At 36.6% G+C, this 19,942-nt stretch overlaps 1 protein-coding gene across 1 annotated transcript; it reads right to left on the bottom strand.

Moving 5' to 3' along the window:
- Positions 1–4,737: 4,737 nt before the first annotated feature.
- On the bottom strand, positions 4,738–6,238 carry LOC131059995 (amino acid transporter AVT3C; the record flags this gene model as incomplete). Its single annotated transcript, XM_059210315.1, has 2 exons — positions 4,738–5,735; positions 6,103–6,238. Coding segments are annotated over 2 exons (990 nt in total), but the record flags the coding sequence as incomplete, so codon positions are not given.
- Between the last annotated feature and the right edge of the window lie 13,704 nt (positions 6,239–19,942).

Here is a 19,942-nt window from a genome sequence, read left to right as displayed (position 1 = left end):
TAATAGCAGTCCCTACTTTTAAGGGTTGTAGATTTGAGTGGGTGCAATTAGGGTGGACTACAAATTGACCCACCAGCTTAGGAAATTTCTGTCATTTGTCAATCATCTAAAGTTTTTGAATCCTCCTAGAAAAATAATTTGAAAGAAAACGATGTAAAAAGATTTATTTTATTTTTTTTGTAAAATTCAATATATTTATAGATATTAAAGCTACAATTCATGAGACTACTAGCTTTCTTAAATTTTTAAGCTAAAACTGCGCTACTAAATTTATGAAACCAACTTTAAAATATTCTTAAAAAACTCAACAAATCCACTAATTGTTTTTTAGAAAGCTTCAATGAAAGCCCAGCCTTATCTACAGATCTAGAAAAGAGTTCCAAAATTTATTGTAATAAGAAATATTAAAGATAGCTCCCTTCCTTCATGGATAAGGAAATAAGATAAACTATGGGCAGACAGAAATCTATTATAAAAGCATTTCAGACGAAAGGATACACCTCATATTATTATGAGCAAGTTGCATGTGGAAAACGTAAACAAATACGTGGGGTAAGGAAATAAGATACGGCTATTATTGATGATCATGTGAATGCTTAAGAGATGTCGGAACAAATTAAAATAATTGTGAGTACCATGGAACACTTGGTTTGGTATTTCAGAGTGAATTTAAATTTCAAGCGGATTCATTTAAGTTGGGAAAGTTTTAAACATGTTTATTTGGAGTGTTGAGCTTGTGCTCACATTAACTAGAAATGGTAAGCGCCTTATGGAATTTCAGATTTGTAGTATAGAACTTCGTATGTCAAACAAGATAGTCCCATTCTCATTCTTTTAATAGAGCATTGTTCGAATTTTTGCAGTCCTTTTCAGCATCTAATGAATTTTCACACATAATGTCTTGGAATTCACAATGAGTTAGAGATATCCTCTAATCATATGTTTTTTATTCTGGCAACCGATAAGAGTTTAAAATATTGAATCCTCACTCACTTATTTTTGCTCTGACTTCTTTGTTTTTTATTAAAAAAACAGCATTAACTAGAACGTTGACCCTTAACAAAAAGCAACATCAAGAGAGATAATGTTGGAAGAGATCCACAACCCAAAGGCGGGAAGGAACAAACATAAGAACCTAACCAACCAGGGAACAAACCCCACTCAAGGGAGGGGGGTATGGGGCAGGGGAGAAGATTTCCCCTTACGCCTGCGAGCAACCACAGACCAGGCAATGCTAAGATCTGTCGGAAGGGCCCCTGCAGGGTCAACAACACTGGTGATAGCAGAAGGCTGGAAGAGGGTCGTAGGGGGCTGTTGAACAGCAACAACAGTAGGTTGTGACAGAACAGCAGTAGCAAAAGCAAATCCAACAGCAGGGGAGGGCTGCAGGACAGGAGAAGCGGAAGCAGGGGCCTCCGGAGATGAGGCCACAAAAACATCAGTAGGAGCAATAGGAGCCATGGGGGGCACAACATAATCCTCATGGGAGGAGCCAACAGATGCAGAATCCATAGCATTTGTTGTTAAATGGTCAGCAGTAGCATTCTTCCACTAGGTAGAAACCCCTTTGTGTTGTGGAGAAGAGCAACCCGAAGCAAGATGGCCAGTAAAGAAGCATCTTTTGCAACGAAAGGGGAGGCCTTCAAAATCCAACGGTTGTGACCAAGGCCTATCTCCCACCATAAGAACCATATCACCTGAGAGAGGAGCAGAGATGTCGATATCAACAAGAATGCAAGCAAAGGTAGTGTGTTCCATTGAGGACGTAGCATCATCGACCTTCAAGAAACGGCCAATAGAGTTGCCGATCGCCTCATAGCAAGAGTGCTCCAAAAAATGAAGAGGGAGATTGAATCCAAACTGGACGCACAAGTGGTTCAGTGAGAGGGTTGAAAGAGGTTGTCCAAGGCTTGATGGAGAGGGAGTGCAGTCCCCAAGCCCAAAGCTTGCTCAAAATCAAATCCCTATCAGCGGAAGAAGTGAAGGAAGCAACAAAAAAACCTTTAGCACAGGGAAAAAGCTCGATATTGAGAGCAACCAAAAGCCTCCAGGAGGCACTTATCCAACGGTGAAGGTCCAGTAGGGAAGGCCAAAGCCCAGAGAATCTGCACACCAAAGCATAGCGCTAGTAAAACCCAATGTTATCCACAACATCCTGTCCGCAAACCACCATAAGGGACGATTTCGCACAAGGGAGAGGATGGACCCCCTTAGAGGGTTGGGCAGAAGATCTGGCCACACGAGCAAAGCTACGCTTACCAGCAGGTTTGAGCAAAGGACCAGCAGCAGGCGGCAAGGTTGTTTCCCCAGAAGCCAGAGAGACGACAACAACAGGATCCACAGTCGGGAAATCGGGGGGGGTGGATGGAACACCAGGCGCATCAACAACCACCAAAGGGGTTGCCGACCAAACAGCAGTAGCATGGATCATAGGAGTTGAGGACCCCGCACAAGGAAGGGGGGGGGGAAGCAGTGCCCCAGACATCCACAACAAAACTAGGGGTGTTCAAAAAGAGGGAAGCGGGAGAGCCGTTGGAGGGTGCTCTGACTCCTTTGTTATTCTGCAATGGGTTGTGGGAATTTAATGCCCCCATATCCCCTATCATTCATCACATATATTTATGTATATAGCATATTCAAGATTGAAACAATTAAGCCTTTCCATGACGTACGGTATTTCATTATAACATATATTATATAAAGAGTTAAGCTGGCCGTTTCTTCCAAAAGATGTATCTGACATGAAACCGCTACCATCCCATTTAAGGACTAGACCTCATAGGAGGCTGTTAAGCCATGACACGAATCCCAAGGGGATATGTTGGATACATACTAACAATTTCCCCCTCAGTGTTACCTGAGCAGATTCAAACCTATGAGCCCAGCCCATTCTGATACCACTTATAGGGAGATGAGCTGGCCATTTCTCCCAAAAAAAAGCATCTCAATGTATCTGACAAGAACCACTACCATCCCAACTAAGAATCTCACAAGAGGCTATTAAGCCATATCACAAATCCCAAAAACGATATGTTGAGCACATAACTACTTATTAAAATATTCCCTTCATTTTCAAATTCTATCGTAACATTGATCATGTTTCTAAGGCTACTATCCCTTAGCTGTTTTTGTTACTGTCTTTCTTCTCATCCCCTACTGTCTTTTTTCTTATCCCCTACCGAAGAAAAACTAATTATTTTCTAGAGACAGGATGTCCCATATTTAAACTATATAGGGAAGTGCAGCTTTAGGACAGCCATAACCTGTCAAAAAGCTGGTAAAAGTCGTAAAATCTATATAATACTCATTGAGCAAGTCAGAAAAACGACTAAATACTCCAAAACTTAGTTTGTCATCTAGAGAGGACAACTAGAGAGGACCTACCTTAAATTCCTTGAAACAGCCCGTCAGTCATAAAGCTTGTCTCAGCTATTCAAAGAACCTAAAAATTTTACTCCTAGAGTCTGTAAAATAAAACCTTCAACTATATAAGGTGAGGGCATGTGTACAATCTGAGTGAGCCAGACAGTCAAGGTGCGTGTAGAACTTGAATGGGCTGGATGATGGAGGTGTCTGTACTCAAGTGAAGAGGTCACAGATACAAATCTGGAGCGCTAGGGTTTTACACCTCATTGAATAAATATATGAGAGGTTTCATTCACCAAAATTGGTGTCTTAAACTTGCTGGTGACCTAAAGCGCCACCTTAACTTATATGGCTATGGATTCCTCAGCAATAGCCATATACCCACTACATGTGTAGCGAATCTCACAGGCTGAAACCTATGAATTCATTCCACAGCACTGATAAAATGTTTTGATAAAGAAGAGATCAAGAGAACTGGGAAATCTAGATAGAAATTTTTTTATTTTAACAAGAAAATAATATGAACACCTTGTAGATGACAAAATTAGTGTAAGATTTTGGACTGATAGTATATTTGATACCAGTAAGCAACAATTGGAAGCCTCCTATGTAGATTGGAATTCAATAGAATTAGTATTTTTCTAGTTGTTTGACACTGTAATACTAATACACTACAAGAAAAAGATCTACTTGAGCACCCTCCACAGAGAAATACTCCTTACAATTTTTACAGAGTAAATTATTAACGAAAGATAATAAAATACCTCGGTCTCATTCTTGATATCACCTCCCTTGAGTGGAATTGATTATTCTCCATACAATTTGCACCTGTGGCTATCAAATACAAGTATGGCCACCATGCTCATTCCTCACTTAGAAAATAGTTAAAGTGTGTTGAAAAATATGTTGTCTTATGCAATTAAGTTGCGATTCAAATCACTGATCTGCATTTTATTAATGCATGCCTCAAAAACAATGATTCTATTCAATGCAATAGCTTAGATTTATTTAAAAGTAAATGATATTTAACTACCCATATATGATATAGATGCATAATGTATTTTGTTATCGTCCATTCTTACAGTCCAGCACCGTGAAATGTTTGCATTCTTTCTCGGAACATGACTGCATTTGTTCCCCTTGGTGTCGAAAATCTGGTGTCTGGGGTTTTCTTCATTCCCAGTACTGAATCTTAACTTTAAGATGGGATAAATATATGCATTCTTTACACCTCTTTGCCAATTTGTTCTTTATTCGGATGAATTTTGCTGATGAGTAAAGTAAAGATAAAACTTCAATATCTGCCTGAAACAAAACTACTGGACAATTAAGAAGATAATACCAATAGTCAAAAACAACAGAAGCGGACGATAATCAATAAGACAGTATCATCATTGATTATAAAACCTTTCCAATGCGGTACTTCTCTGTTCCACACGTGAAAGAATTGATTAATAACAGCTCCTTGGCCAGTAGGGTTGGAAATTATACAATTTAAATCTTGATAACAAAGATTTAATTTTTACAGATTTGAAACATGGACGAAATGCTCCCACCAACACCAAAGACAATTCCAAAAACAATAAGCGCGATGTCTGCAAAGATCTGTACAGAAGAGGACTCATGGGAACAAGCATGCAAATGAAAGAGGGCAGGCAATATGAAACCCAAAATCGAACCAATGCTGCTTCCAATCAGGGACAAAAAATCTGTGAAAGAAGGAACTAGAAGTGCTATCAATGTTATGAATAAAACCGCCACAGATCTGATGAAGAAAGAAAATGCTCCCCTGTTAAACCTTCCTTCTACGACCTCATAAACAGGATTCATCATCAGTGGGAATGTGATGAAAAGGTTCAGGCACAGTGCAAGCTGAACAAAATCTACTATCAAACTCTTCCCCAAATTAAAAGTGACAATATCCTTGGTCTCACTTCCAAAAGCAAGATAACCAAGTGTTCCAAAACCCCCATAAATGCAAGATATGAAAACAAATGCAAGGCCCAAGATACCACCAAATCTATGTTTCCTCTCCATCTCCAATTCAAGGGGCAGAATCATGGTTACCCCCTCAAATGCATAGACAGCAACACCCACTCCATAAGGAATGTTGGCCAAGCCAGTGAAGGCCTCAACATGAGGACCCACGCTCCTTACAATGGACATAACATCTTCACCCATCACAGTCAGCATTGCAGAAACATTCACAATGTCTGCAAAAATACTAAAGGGAGCCAATTGGGTGAGAGATCTAATACCATTCATCACTAGCTCCAACGGGAGCAGTGCCCATATAAATCGTGCCTTCCTCCCAACGATAGAAAGCAAGGATAAATAGTCTCCAATTGGGTTGCGCTCTAATTCGAAGCCTGAAAATACAAAATACAATGTATTACCCATAAATATCATATAACCCACACACACCCCTACAATGCAGAGCACCACCATAAAATCCACGAAAGCTTTGCCTTTTCTTCCATATACAGCGAACCCTAGATCTCCAAATGTCTCTATCTTTTGAAACCCTTGTTTGTGCAGGGCTCTCTTGGACCACACCAGTAACATCATACCATAAAAAGCAATAAACGCTACTGCTGCAACCACAATAATCCCTGATAACCATCCCGTCTTCATAAAACTGTAGGGCAGTCCCAACACGCCCGCTCCTACTATAGATATCAATATATTACCCAAGGTTTTGCCTTCAGAGGACAAATTCACAGAAGAGCTTGTTACCTGAGGAAGTAATGGAGATTTCTCGGTAGCGGCGGCCATTCTGTATGAATTCTGAGTTAATCCGCCGCTGTATAAAACATAGGAAAACGATGAAGGCTTCACGAGAATAGCAGTGGCGGAAGCTCTTAATAACAATTCACGGGCATAAAGAATGTTAGATGACAATGATACTCCGTGCAAGTTGCTGCCTGATCACAGCACCATACTTAATCGAGAAGATCCCAAATTGTACAGTCGGCATGACAGGAAATTATTTATTATTGAAGATTCCCACAAGCTCAATTACTCTCTAATGTCGTTGATGTTACGTTATTCTCCTTTGTCATTATTTCTTTATTGACTCCCAACACTTAATCAACCCTATTATGCTCGCTGCCATGGAAATGGAAATACATCTTTTTAACCAAATTTAGAAGATTAGATAGATTTTATATCTTTCTCGATATATAATTAATTCGTTTTTGTTGGGAATCTTTTGAAAGTGGATTATTCTACTTTTTTCTTACTATCATTTTTTAAATACATAAAATGAATTATCAAGTGTCCTTCAATCTGTATTGTTGAATTGGTAGACATTTGGAACTTCATTTCCAAATCTCAAAAGAAAAGCAATCTTATAGAGAATGGTGGCAGGCTACTATTTCTCAATGTGTTGATTCTAATATTAAATACATTAAAAAAAATCTTTTTGAGGGAAGCTAGACCTCAATAGAAAATTGCTTAATTCATCCCCGATAATATTAGATGGTATGAGCTTTTCACAATCCATGAATTATTGAGATAAGCTTTTTGGATTGAATTGCTTAATTCAAACCCCAATAATATTATTATTCAAACTTCTATAGCTACTACTGAAATCCAACTTCATAAACTTGTTATTTATAGGGGGCAAGGAGCCAAAATCAAGGCTAGAGAATATTGGAATTAAGGAGAGAAAAAGAGGCTCTAAATAATTTTTCAATTATTTAATTATAAACATAAGGAGTATATTGGAGCAATGCACGATGAGGTTGGAGAAGTTCATGCAAACCTTCAAGAAATTAAATAGATATATAAACTTTTATGAGAAGCTTTTCAAAGATGACCTTAATTGGTAGAATCTCAAGTAATATTGGAAGATATTATCAAAAAATACATACAAAAAAGATGTTTCATGAATGCAGTCGATTTTCAAACCGAGATATTTCCATAGAAGATTTGAAGCATGTTGTGCTTTTAATGGCCCCTAAAAAAATGTCATGATATAGACAGGCTATTAGTTAAATTTTACCAAACAATTTTGCAACATATTAAAGGAAGATTTTTATCTTGTATACTTGGAGGCTTGGAACCAAGGTCATTAGGACCTAATATTAATAAAGGCCTAGTCAAGCTTCTTCCAAAAGGAGAAAATGTAGACTCTATCTCTGGATAGTGGCTTATTACTTTGCTTAACATCTCTTATAAAATTGTTGCTAAAGATTTAGTTGCAATGATTAAACTAGTGGCAAAAGGGATAGTTGGATTTGAACAAATAGGGTTCTTAGGTGGACAATTTATTCTTGACAACTTAATCATGGCCTAGGAAACTAATGAATGGGCACAACAATCAGAGTAGAATGCTTTGTTAGTTATGCTAGATTTTGATAAAGCTCATGACTAGATACAATGGAGTTTTATCATCAAAATATTGCAATGGTTGGGTTTGGCCCCAAAAGATGTAAACATGTTTGAATGTTATTCAAAAATGCAAATACTCAAATGGTGATCAACAATTTATTGATTGATTTGTTCCCCTACACCCTTTTATCAAGAAAGGTTGTCCTTCATCACCATTCATCTATGTTCAAGTTGTTGATGCACTCAAAAATTTGCAGCAAAAATACAATCAAATGAACTTGATTAAGGGTATATTTATCCCCAACGTTGTAATGGTTCTAAATTCATATTTTGCTAATGACAATATGCTCTTCATTAAAATTTTGAAATAGAAATTATGAATTTTTTGGAGGTTCTAAATATATATTGCTCTATGTTATTATCAAAGTTATCTCATCATAAACTTGAATTTCTCATGATTTAGTCTAATTTGGTTCCATAATATATTCCTAAATATTGAAAGAAAAATAGGCATGTGTAGATTACTTGGTTCTTGGCTATTCTCTTTGGATTAGGAGTTACTCTTTGTGATATAAGGAATTGGTTCATAACCAAGTTGAAAAACAAAATATATATTTGAGGAGACAAATTTGGTTCATTGCCAATTATGCTTGGTAGGGCATTAGGTGGTTGGATAAAGTTTTTCATGCCCCTTTCTTTCATATTTAAGCATCATTCTCATTACAATCTATTTGGAAGGTCTAACAACAACCTTGCAAATTTCTAAATTGGAAATATTCCTTGTAACATGACTCTAGTTTTGTGACTTTTCTATTTAGTGGAACATGCTTATTCATCACAAGCAACCATTTGTTTTTACCTTTCCTAAACAAGATCATTAGCTATTGAAAAAAGGTGTGTAACAATTTGGCAACCTTTCAAACTTCAACTCTCTTGATTGGGCTAATTGGAAAAACTCTACAAACTCATTTATTTTTAAATGACAACTCTAAGGGATTTATGATTTTTTTGAAATCATTGATTCCTATGGATCTCTTTAAATGAAACTTTGTACACTTTTACCATGTATTTTTTCTTAGACTGGCTATGGCTTGATAAGCACCATTTTTTTACTTCCCTTTAAAAAAGATGTCTTAAACTCTTTGGAATATTGAATTAAATTCATATCCAACAAAAAATGGAGTTGTAGATTTCAAGAAAAGAAGTGGAAGAACTTGAGTGTTCAAATATAGAGGTCAAATCAGAGACAAATGTTCAAATTTTGGCATGAAAAATATTGCACCACAAGCTTCCTATGGGGATAGACTGAAATATTTAAATATTCTTTCTACTAAATCTTCATATTATCAACATAATGAAAGTTTGAAACAAATTATTTGAGATTGTTTTAGGACAAAAAATAGAATTTAATATTTGGTCATTTCTCTATTATTTTTTATCATGTTTTGTATTGAAAAGAAGCTATTTTGGGTATTGGGCTTCATATTTAAAATATGGACATTGATGCTATGAGATAGATTAATTTTTCTTTATACATAGAAAAGTAAATATTTAGCAATATTTTCTAATTATATTATTCTCTAAGAAGTAAAAGTGCTAAATTAAGAATTTGTCTCTTTATTTTCTCATTAAAGGGGGGGCCAAGGAAGATGTTAATTACAAGTAGCGTTGGAAGGAGATTAAACACCAAATTTTGTAGCTCTACGAAGGGGACATTTGGTGTTCTAGGAAAATCTAGAGCTTACTCAAGTTTAGAGTATAATTTGTGCTATAGTTGTAGTTTTTCAAGAGCATGCTCCTAGATCATCTTGTTGGTTACTAGTAAATTGCAAGTTTGAATTAGTTATACTTCTAAAGGATTGTGGCTTTTGGGTAAAAGTACAACATTATGTCACGTTCTAGGCCAACTTATCATCAAAAGTGAATTTAAGTTTTTCTAACTAAAAATTACTTTTAGTCAAACATATGGTCTATATAGATTCATTATAGATAATTTATATATGGACCACAACTTTTCCAATTGGGAGTGTCTACTAAATGTATATTTTATATCACTTTGGGTCTAATTACCAAAACAAAACAAAAAAATTCTAAAATCTCAATGTTTCAACAACTCCTACTCTTATAAATATTTTTTTTTTTTAAATGTAAAAATACCCTTTTAAAGATCTACAATTGAATATTCCAAAATACATCTCTTTTAATATTTTAATTTTTTTTATATTTTAAATTTTATTTTTATTGAAAGTAGGTCATCGACACTTAAATATGAGATTGATTATCTTGACAAGAAAAAATAATAATTTCTATTTAAAAATTTTGAATCGGCATTGACCATCTCCTTTATAAAAGTGTGACATGGCTTTGTACTTTTACCCTTTTGTTATTCAATTCCTAGTTTGGACTTTTTACACAATACTTCTTAGCACAAGTCCTTGCTTGTAATGCACTATTTTGTAGATTGTTGTTTTAATGCCCTTGTGGTTGTTCATTATAATTATATGGGTGGTTTCTCCCCTTCTACACACACACATATACATATATACATGCATACATAAACATACATATGCATATATACACATACACATACACATACATACACATACACATACATGTATACACACACATGTGTACATATACATATCATGGTGTTAGGAAGTTAGAGCTTATGTAGGAGGAAGCAAGGGATCCAAGTTTCGTGAATTTTGTTAAAAATGGTAAGCATGAAAAATTTCAACGCATAAAGTATCAATTTCTTGATTCTTGTGCCACACTTCCCTTCGTGTATCTAGTTATCTTGGTCTACTAGTATACCACCATTTCTCTTCTCTAGTTATTTCATCTGGATGATGGACCATGGATTATGATCCAAAATGTTCAATAGATTCTCTACTCTAGTTCTCTCACCCTGATGATATGACTTGAAATGTTTAATTAAAATTTCCACACAATTAAATCCACAAAGATTACCGAGGTAACATTACGTGTTATAAAAATTTCATGGTTTTAATTCCAAAATATGTTACGTGGAACTTTATGTTTAAGACATATAAATAAAACTTGACCTCCATCTAGAATATTGTTCTTGATCTTAGTTGACATTGAAATAAGCCTCAAATATTACCAAGCTAACATTATGCATCAAGGAAACTTCATGGTTATAATTTTAAAATATGTTATGTAGAACTTTTACGTTTAAGCCATATAAAATTAACTTAACCTCCATTTGGAATAATGTTTTTTTCTTATTTGGCATTGAAATAAGCCTTTGATCACAACCAACAAGATAAGATTGCAAGTTTTCTTTCCATTCAATAGGTCCCTAACTCATTGATTGATATCTATTTTATTATTCACTATTAACTGGTAATACTTTCTTAGTTATATTCTTAATTTTGTATATGATAAAAATATATGCTAACGATGGTCTTCAAGTTGAAATAGAAATGAGAGTAGATCATTTTTATGTTCCACTTAATCGACATTCCCACTGACAATTATTTCACTCTTGTAATTATTTTTAACACAATTCTAATTTTATAAAACTTATAATACAATATACAAATTCTTTTTCATACATATTTTAATTTTAATAATAAAAATTAACTAAATTTATATACAAAATTGTTTTTGATAAATACAACAGCGTTAACTAGGGCGCTGACCTTTTACAAAGCCAATAGGCTATCGAATTTAAATAGACCAATCAGGGGTGCAAACCCTAAACAAACAAAGTCAGACAAGCCAAACAAACCATCAAAAACCCAACCCAACTCGAGAGTGGGGAGAATCCACAACTTGACGAAAGGGGGTAGATTTCCCCTTGCGCTTGTGACAAATAACCGTCCAAGCAACACTATCATTAGGAATATTCAAAGAAAAATCAGGTGGGGGAGACCCCGCAGAGTCACTGCCAAACTGTTGTAGTAGAACAACAGCAAATTGCTGCTGCAAAACAATAGTAGACTACTATTGAAGAAGAAAATAATCGCCAGGAGAAGAGAGAAGTTGAGGAGCAGGAGCAACGGATGTAGGAGCCAAGGGGGCGTAAGAGTCTACAACAGTAATAACATCAGCAAAGGCATCATCAGTAGTAAGGGGCACCTCATCTCGAGAGGATTCGACCAAGATAGTCAGAAGCATTAATTGTCAAGTGATCTTCAGTAGCATCCTTCCACCAAGTAGCAATGCCTCTATGGTGAGATAGAGAGAAGTTTGAAGGTAAGTGGCCTGTTGAGAAGCACCTTCGACAACGAAAAGGGAGGCCCTCATAATCCAGTAGTTGAGCCCATGGCTTATCCCCAACCATAAGAATCGTATCCCTGGGAGGGCCAGAGATATGTCAACATCAATTAATAGGTGAGAAAAGGTAAAATGACCCATTGAGATCGTGGCATCATCAACCTTCAAGAAGCTGCCAATGGAGTTATCAATGGCCTCAAAGTAAGAAGGCTCCTAGAAATGGAGGGGGGGATTGGGGAGGCGGACCCAAACCAGATGAATAGAGAGAGATTCAGTAAGGGGGTTGAAGGAAGAAGACCAGCGCTTGATAGAGAGAGAGTGATCCCCCCAAGACCACAACTTTCCCAGAACCAAATCATGATCAAGAGTAGAGGTAAAAGAAGCAATGAAAAATCCTTTAGCACAAGGGAAAATCTCAATGCCATAAGCAAGTAAAGGCTCCCAAGAATCACTCACCCAATGATGAAGGTCTGGAAGAGAAGGCCAAAACCCAACAAATCTATAGACCAAAGCACTGCATTGGTAGAAATCAATATTCTCCACAACCTCCTGGCCATAGACCACAACAAGGGAAGTCTTGGCACGAGGAAGAGGACGAACCCCCTTGGAAGGATGGGCAACAGATCTGGTCACACGAGAAAAGCTATGGTTCCCAACAAAAGAAGGTTTGGGCAGAGCATTAGCACCCGCAGGAGGTTCGTCAGGAGCACCACCAATTTGAGGAGAGTCCCTATTAACCTGAGCATCAACAGTAGCAACAAGGGCATCCAAATCCAAAACTAGATCAGGGACACCAACCATGGGAGAACCAGCACAACCCACTACCAGGGGAGAATCGCACACAGAACCATCAGCAGAAAGGGGAGGGAAGGTAGTGGTAAAGGGCTCAGAGAAGCCCCCACCACTACCCACAATAGCAGCGACACCACTAGCAGATGCACCATTCGCAATGGCAGGGTCACGGGAGCCGTTTGAAAATGTCTGGGCGGGAGACATGACTTAATAATTTTCAATATAACATCATTTGTTACTGTAGACACCTAAAATTGTCATGTCTAATTAAATAAATTTATTTATTTATTTAATTATTTTAGCCTAATTCTTCTATTAATTAAATAAATCTTTATTTATTTAATTAATTTATTTACCCTCTTCTAGCCTTATTTCTCATTTAAATAAATAGTTTTATTTATTTAAATTATCCTTTTCCTAAATTAAATAAATACTTTTATTTATTTAATCGATCCCACTTCTTCTATTAATTAAATAAATCTTTATTTATTTAATTAATTCATTAGCCTTTTCTACCCATGACACATGTCAGTCATCTCTTAATTCCTACACTACCTACCCTCTCATTATTTTCTTATTTCCTCTACCTACCCTCTAATCATAGCCGATCATTTATCTTTTACACCTCTCAATATTATCCCTTCATTTCTTATAGTGTCTTCTATATAAGGAGATGCTTCCTTCATTATCAACCCCTCAACTACGCATTCTGACTCGACTACATTACGCTTTCCAACTTTCATATGCGATCAAGTCTACTTGCAACCACATTTCCGTTCTTTGTTGAGCTCTTCTGCACACATAAAATCTAAGAGCAAATATATCAAGCAAGATCAATGGAGATAGGAAGAATGGAGATCCAAACCCTATTGGACAAGTGATGGTATAATCTTTGTGATTTCATTTTATTTGCATTGTCTTAGGTAATCTTCATATGTTATGGTGGATCTTTGTTGTTGTTAGGCTAGGGTTTTGTGGTTGAATCTATTTAGTCTTTCAATATTGTTAATCCATTTTCACTATAAACATTTTGGCATGCCCGGTGGGACTCTTGTCCCTTTCGCATTTAACATCTTTTGTTGTAGATTTTGTGTTTTTGAAGCTCCAGATCGGACATTTTCGCGTTTGTGCATTTTAAGATCGCATTTTTGAATTTTTGTCGCATCTGTGATATCTGGACTCGTGTCTACGTCTTCGATACTAGTTTTTTTTTTTTGTTTTTTTTGCAGATTGCAGGTCGCATTTCTATTCCAAAATCGCGTTTGTGAAGCCTTCAGACGCGTCTGTGTTTGGTAATCGCGTATGCATCCCGAAGATGCATCTGTGTTAGATCTAGACACGTTTGTGTTTTTCTGTAGCGTTTGTGTTAGGTGAAATTGCGTCTGTGTTCAGCTTTTGCATTTTGGTTTGTTATCCAGTTTTGGGGTTTTTTATTTCGTCATTTGGATTTCTGATCTACTTTATATTGAGCTAACATCTTAAGATCTAGCTAACAAATTGGTGCAGCTTGTCTTGAAAGTAAAATCGTTTTGTCAAAGACCCCTATTTCACAAAGTCTTTTGGATCTAAAAATTTACCTAACTTGTCTGCTTGCAGGAAGGGGTGATCATTTGAAACAATCCAAACTACTAACAAATATTTGTTGCAGGACTTGGACAAGGATTTTCTCTTTTTTGTGTACCTTGTTTTCATAGATTATCAAACACTTCAATTGGTGCACTAAAATTGAACTAGTGTCTTTTGTGTCTTGGGCAATATGCTCTTTTTGTTTCATCTTTAGAGGGATTGTCTCCCCATGTGGTCATTAGGACTACTAGTGAGGAGAGAACGACCCAAGTGGTAGCGAGGAAAAGCCATCATCTTTCGAACCACTATAAACAATTGTATCCATGGTGAAAGCCATGGGTAACGTGTGTTGATTAGTTCATACCGACACTGTGTCTCCCCATAAACCCGTTTGATCAAATTTATTTGATCAGTTGTAGGGCGTAACCCCTACCGGCTGGGAGCCTTCTGTATTTATAGAGCTAAAAGTGCCGCATGTATGGCCACACGAGTGGATGCCCTTACTAGCACCTTTTTTTTTTAGAAGCCAAAATCCTTCTAGTTGTTGGGTCAGGAGGTTGAACCTCTAGAGCGACCCACACACATACAGTTCTTAGTAGAGATACAAAGTTTGCCACGGGGAGTTTTCATGGGGATTGATGCTTGGCTACTCTGAAGAAGTGAGTGTCAAGGGTGGAGCCAGTGGGGTCAAGCATCTCAGTATCTACTCTGAATAGCGTAGCCTCGGGGGAAACCCCATGTGGGATCAACAACTATTGTACTGGCCAGCCATAAGAAGTGTGCTTGTCTTCTTTTGAACATTCAAACATTTAAGACCAAACATCAAAACATTGTGTCTTTTGTGTCTTCAAGTGTATGCAAAACATTTTACATCAAACAACACACTTTCTTTGGAGTCATTTTGAGTCTAAACACTTGCAATTCATCAACATTGTGTCCTCTTGTCACAGAAATACAGTCAAAATTTCAAATTGGGTCACAACAAGCAACTTCACACATTGGAAAAATTGCACTCAGTTTTTGGAAACGCATCTATGTCTGACATAATTGCGTCTATGTCATCTAACCGCGTCTACATTCTCTTGAGCAACATTATATTTACAAAATCTCATAAATGCATTTGTGTTTGACAGAACCACGTCTGTGTCATTTAAGCGCATCTGTGAAGTATACAGGCATGTCTGTGTTCAGAATTGGAAAACTTTACAACCCAGCAAACAAGAACAGTCAGTTTCAGACTTATTGAGCTTCCTAGGTTATCTCTCCCGGTTTTCATCTAGCATTCAGCCTATTTCTAGGTCTCACAAGGTCCATCATTGCTTTACACCTTACATTACATTCACATTTGTCTAAACTTGAGTCAAAAGGTCACTTGCTTGTCCTCGTCTTGCTTTGTCAACACACTACATACAACAACATTTTTCTAAGTGGTCCCTCATCAAGTTCTATCACCTTTGGGTCTCATTTGGTCTTACCTAGAGTCAAGGTCAACTTACATCATCAAGAGAAACTATCATCTCTTTGGAAGCCACACCAACTCTACTACATACATACTTGGTCTTACACTTTGGACATTGCAAGTAAACTTCAGATTCATTTACATTCCATCCAACTCTTGGTCTTCCATACTCTTTCCATTTTCATCTAGTCTCACACATCTTGGTCAATACCTAGTTCGTGGTTGAAACCTGTTCCCAAAAAACTAGGAGAGAAGCTAAAGAGGCTCAAGAGTCCGCAAACATGAGTGCCTATGAGTATGACAATGATCTCTTTTTCAATTTTGATCGTACTACATTACCTGACATGGATGCCTATAGAAACATTCCAAATGTTGACAACATGGACACTATAAACAACAATGATACACACAATGACAATATGGACAACTTTTCTGTACATTCAACAGAAGTGGAAGACTCCATTATGGATCCTCGTTTCAATCGATTGGTTGAGGAAATAATGAGGAGAGATAGACAATACTTCTTACAAGTGATGGCACAAAGTGGAGCCAAGATTCCTCATGATTTCGACATGTCTCAAATAATGAAAAATCGACCTTTGCAACAACATCACCTCAACATGGATCAAAGGAGGCCTAATAGTGGAGGCAATAGAGGACCACATATGGTACCCAAATCACCATCATCTTTGTTTCAAAAACTTGAGATCCCATACACACATGGTCAAGCATATGATACTCACCTTCACAGACCACTATGGATGTCTTATGCAAAAAAATAGGCTCAATCACATACCAATGCTAAGGACCAACCCCAAAGCAATTGGATATCCAAAGGCATGATCAAAATTTGGACACAAGGAAACCCTGTGTCAAATTTGGGGGTAACACATTAGAACAAACTCATGACATGCCTGTAGAGTATGGTATACATGGACAAAACAAATATTTCATTCCTCATCATGACTCTATACCAAGTGGTCCCTATACGCAGCATCACTATAGACCTCCTCCATATGAACATGTGTATGATCAATACCATCCATATATGCAACATGCTCCTCCTCCACCTGGTGGTTTAGGCATGGGGTATGGTTCAAGAAGTTGATCTCCACCTAAGAACAATTTGGAACAACAAATAAAGGACTTACAAAAGAAAATGGAGGACATAAATACACTGAAGCCAACTTACACAATGAGAGACTTATGTCCTTATCCATTTGACAAAAGCATTCCAATGCCTCCATTTCCTACACACTTTGTGACACCTAAGTTCTATAAGTACAGAGGAAAAGGAGATCCTAAGGTACATATAAGATAGTTTTTCACAGTTTGTATTGAGGTAGCAATAGAGGAGACATATTTGATGAGATTATTCCCACAGAGCTTAGGTGATCAAGCTATGGAATGGTTCTCTCAACTCCCACCTAGAATTAAGTCATTGGGTGACTTAGCAGACACATTTATCCAACATTTCTCATACAACATAGAGACAAACATATCAGTCACTACTTTGTGCAACACCAAACAAAAGGATGGAGAATCTTTTTCATCATTTTTACAAAGATGGAGAAATCTAGCCAACAGATGCTCTTGTGAAATTCCACAAAAACAAATGGTAGAGATGTTCACCCAGAATGTTAACAAAGACATTGGTTATGATCTAAGAAAAGCTTGCTTTTCCACCTTCAAGGACGTCATTCAAAAAGGCTTAGCAATAGAAAAGGTCCTAATTGAGCAAGGCATCATCAAAATATTCAAAGAAAACAAAGAGGTCTATAAAGGAAAAGACAAGCCAAGATTTTGGAATAAAAACAAGAACACAGTCAATGATGGTGTTGTGGATGCCAATACAGTGTGACCCAAAATCGTTTTTTCTAGATCAAGCTCTACAAACAATCAAGTGAATACTCAAACAACTTCCAAGTCACGAAGGAAGTACACTCCATTGGGAGAACCACTAGAATCAGTTTTCAAGAAGCTAGTGGCAAACAAAATAATAACAATTCCAGATTTGCCTCCATATGAGCCAAAGGTTAAACCAAATTGGTGGAATGATGATGAGTATTGTGAATTTCATAAGAGAAAGGGCCATAAAATAGGAAACTATCATCGACTGAAGAACATCATACAAGATCTCATTGATAGAGGTGACATTGAGATTGAAGGACATTCATCCAATCAAGAACATGAAATGTTTAAGGAACCATTCCCAAAACATGACAAGGGAAAAGCTACAGCCACAGGATGACCAAACCAACTATACCATAGCATCTTATAACTATGATTCAACTACCAATCACATTTCGATGGACAATTATGTCTCTACCATTATCATCAAGGACAAAACGCCTGATAATTCTACCCAAAGACCCAAGGTTGTCCTAAAAGGCATTGGATCTTCTTCTGAACCTACCTCTGAATGTAATGTTACAACTCGTCGAGGTAAATTCACTTTGCAAGGTGCTCTAGCTAAAAACACTACTTCCTCATCAACTAAGCCTGAGTATGACCTTGTAGAACAGTTAGGAAAGACACCCGCGCTTATCTCCATCCTCGAGCTCTTACGCATATCCGCCGCACATAAAGCTATTCTTGACAAAATCTTGAGAGACACTTATGTTCCTACTGATCTGAACGTGGACTAGTTTCAAGCCATGGTGGGATACCTTTCTGTTCTACACTCCCTTACATTTACAGAAGCTAACGACGCCTCCGTGAGCCAACCACATAATGCACCATTACACATTGAAGCCTTCCTACACAAACATCGAATAAAACGAGTCTTGATAGATGGATGAGCGGGTCTAAACATTTGTACATTGAGCACTATTAAACAATTGGGATATTCTGATAAAGTTGTGAATTCTACAAACAAAATTACCATCAAAGCATATGATGATGAAGAACGTTCATCCAAAGGCACAGTCACTTTACCTCTCAGAGTTGGGCCAGTTACAAAGGATGTGGTTTGTCAAGTCCTAGACCTGGATCTCACATACAACATATTTCTAAGATGTCATTGGATTCATGAGATGAGAGCAGTCCCATCTACATACCACCAATGCATTAAGTTTCCTCACAATGGAGTTGAAATAACAGTTAAAGGTGATCCTAATCCATTCATATACTACAATAATGTGAGACCAAAAACTGAGACGATCATTCCAAGTAATAGAGAAGTTGTCCCTTCTTCTGCATACATTGATCCCAAATCGTTAAAACCTTCAACATAAAAACAAGGTGAGTTTAAAGGGAAATATCAAGACAAAGGCATGGGTGAATACACTTTGAATCAAACAACATGCTTACAACAAGTTATGCTTACATACTTTTTTTTTCATGTGTGTGGAACAAAGACCTTAACAATAGTTGAAAAACCTATGTTCACTAGAAAATAAAAAGTAAATATAGTCATTAAACTAAATTTATTCAAAATTAGAAATCTTATTTTGAGTGTTGTGATTCTAAAAAAAATCTTGACATATTCATTCCATTTTTTAGTCCAACCCAAGGTTGCAACACAAAATTTTGAGGCCTATAGTTTAAAGGTCACTTTTAGGACCTTCATTTAAATGTATTTAATGACCTATGTATGAAGGTATGTCATTTTCATGAAAAAAAATTAAGAAGCCTTCAAGCGAAGGTGATTTCTATAAATGAGAAAGAGGTGCCTTCTAAGCTCTGAGTTGAAAGTTCTAGCCCCACCAAATTGGGGTACCTAAGTTCATAGTTTTTTGAAAATTTGTAGTTTGTTTGTTATTTTATTTTGTAAAAACTTTTCATTTAGAATTGGTTGAATTCCAAAGACTTTTGAAATTCCATATCAATATTTAAAACTTAGTTTTGGATAAGATGTTGTGACTTTTGATGCATACAACTCTAGTTTTCAAGGCCTTGCTATTGTTCATCTTCTAAACAATATTTACAAGTTTTCGCTTACCTTGTATTTTTTTTTTGTCGCTAAACATTTTGTATTATTTTTATTAAATATAGTCTGCAACAGCATACATTCATATTCAAAGTATGTATATCATCAGAAGAGACAAAACCAAACCCTACCCTCCACTCCTACATTCCTCCAAATGGGTATTCAAATTTTCACCCAAAGAGTCTACCCCAAAATATATCATCGCTACAAAATTTTCATTATCACTACAAAAATTATAATATATTGATTAC

Source organism: Cryptomeria japonica, chromosome 8 (genome assembly GCF_030272615.1).
Source record: "Cryptomeria japonica chromosome 8, Sugi_1.0, whole genome shotgun sequence".
In the NCBI taxonomy this organism is placed as follows: domain Eukaryota; kingdom Viridiplantae; phylum Streptophyta; class Pinopsida; order Cupressales; family Cupressaceae; genus Cryptomeria; species Cryptomeria japonica.
This window is presented reverse-complemented; position numbering and strand designations above follow the sequence as displayed.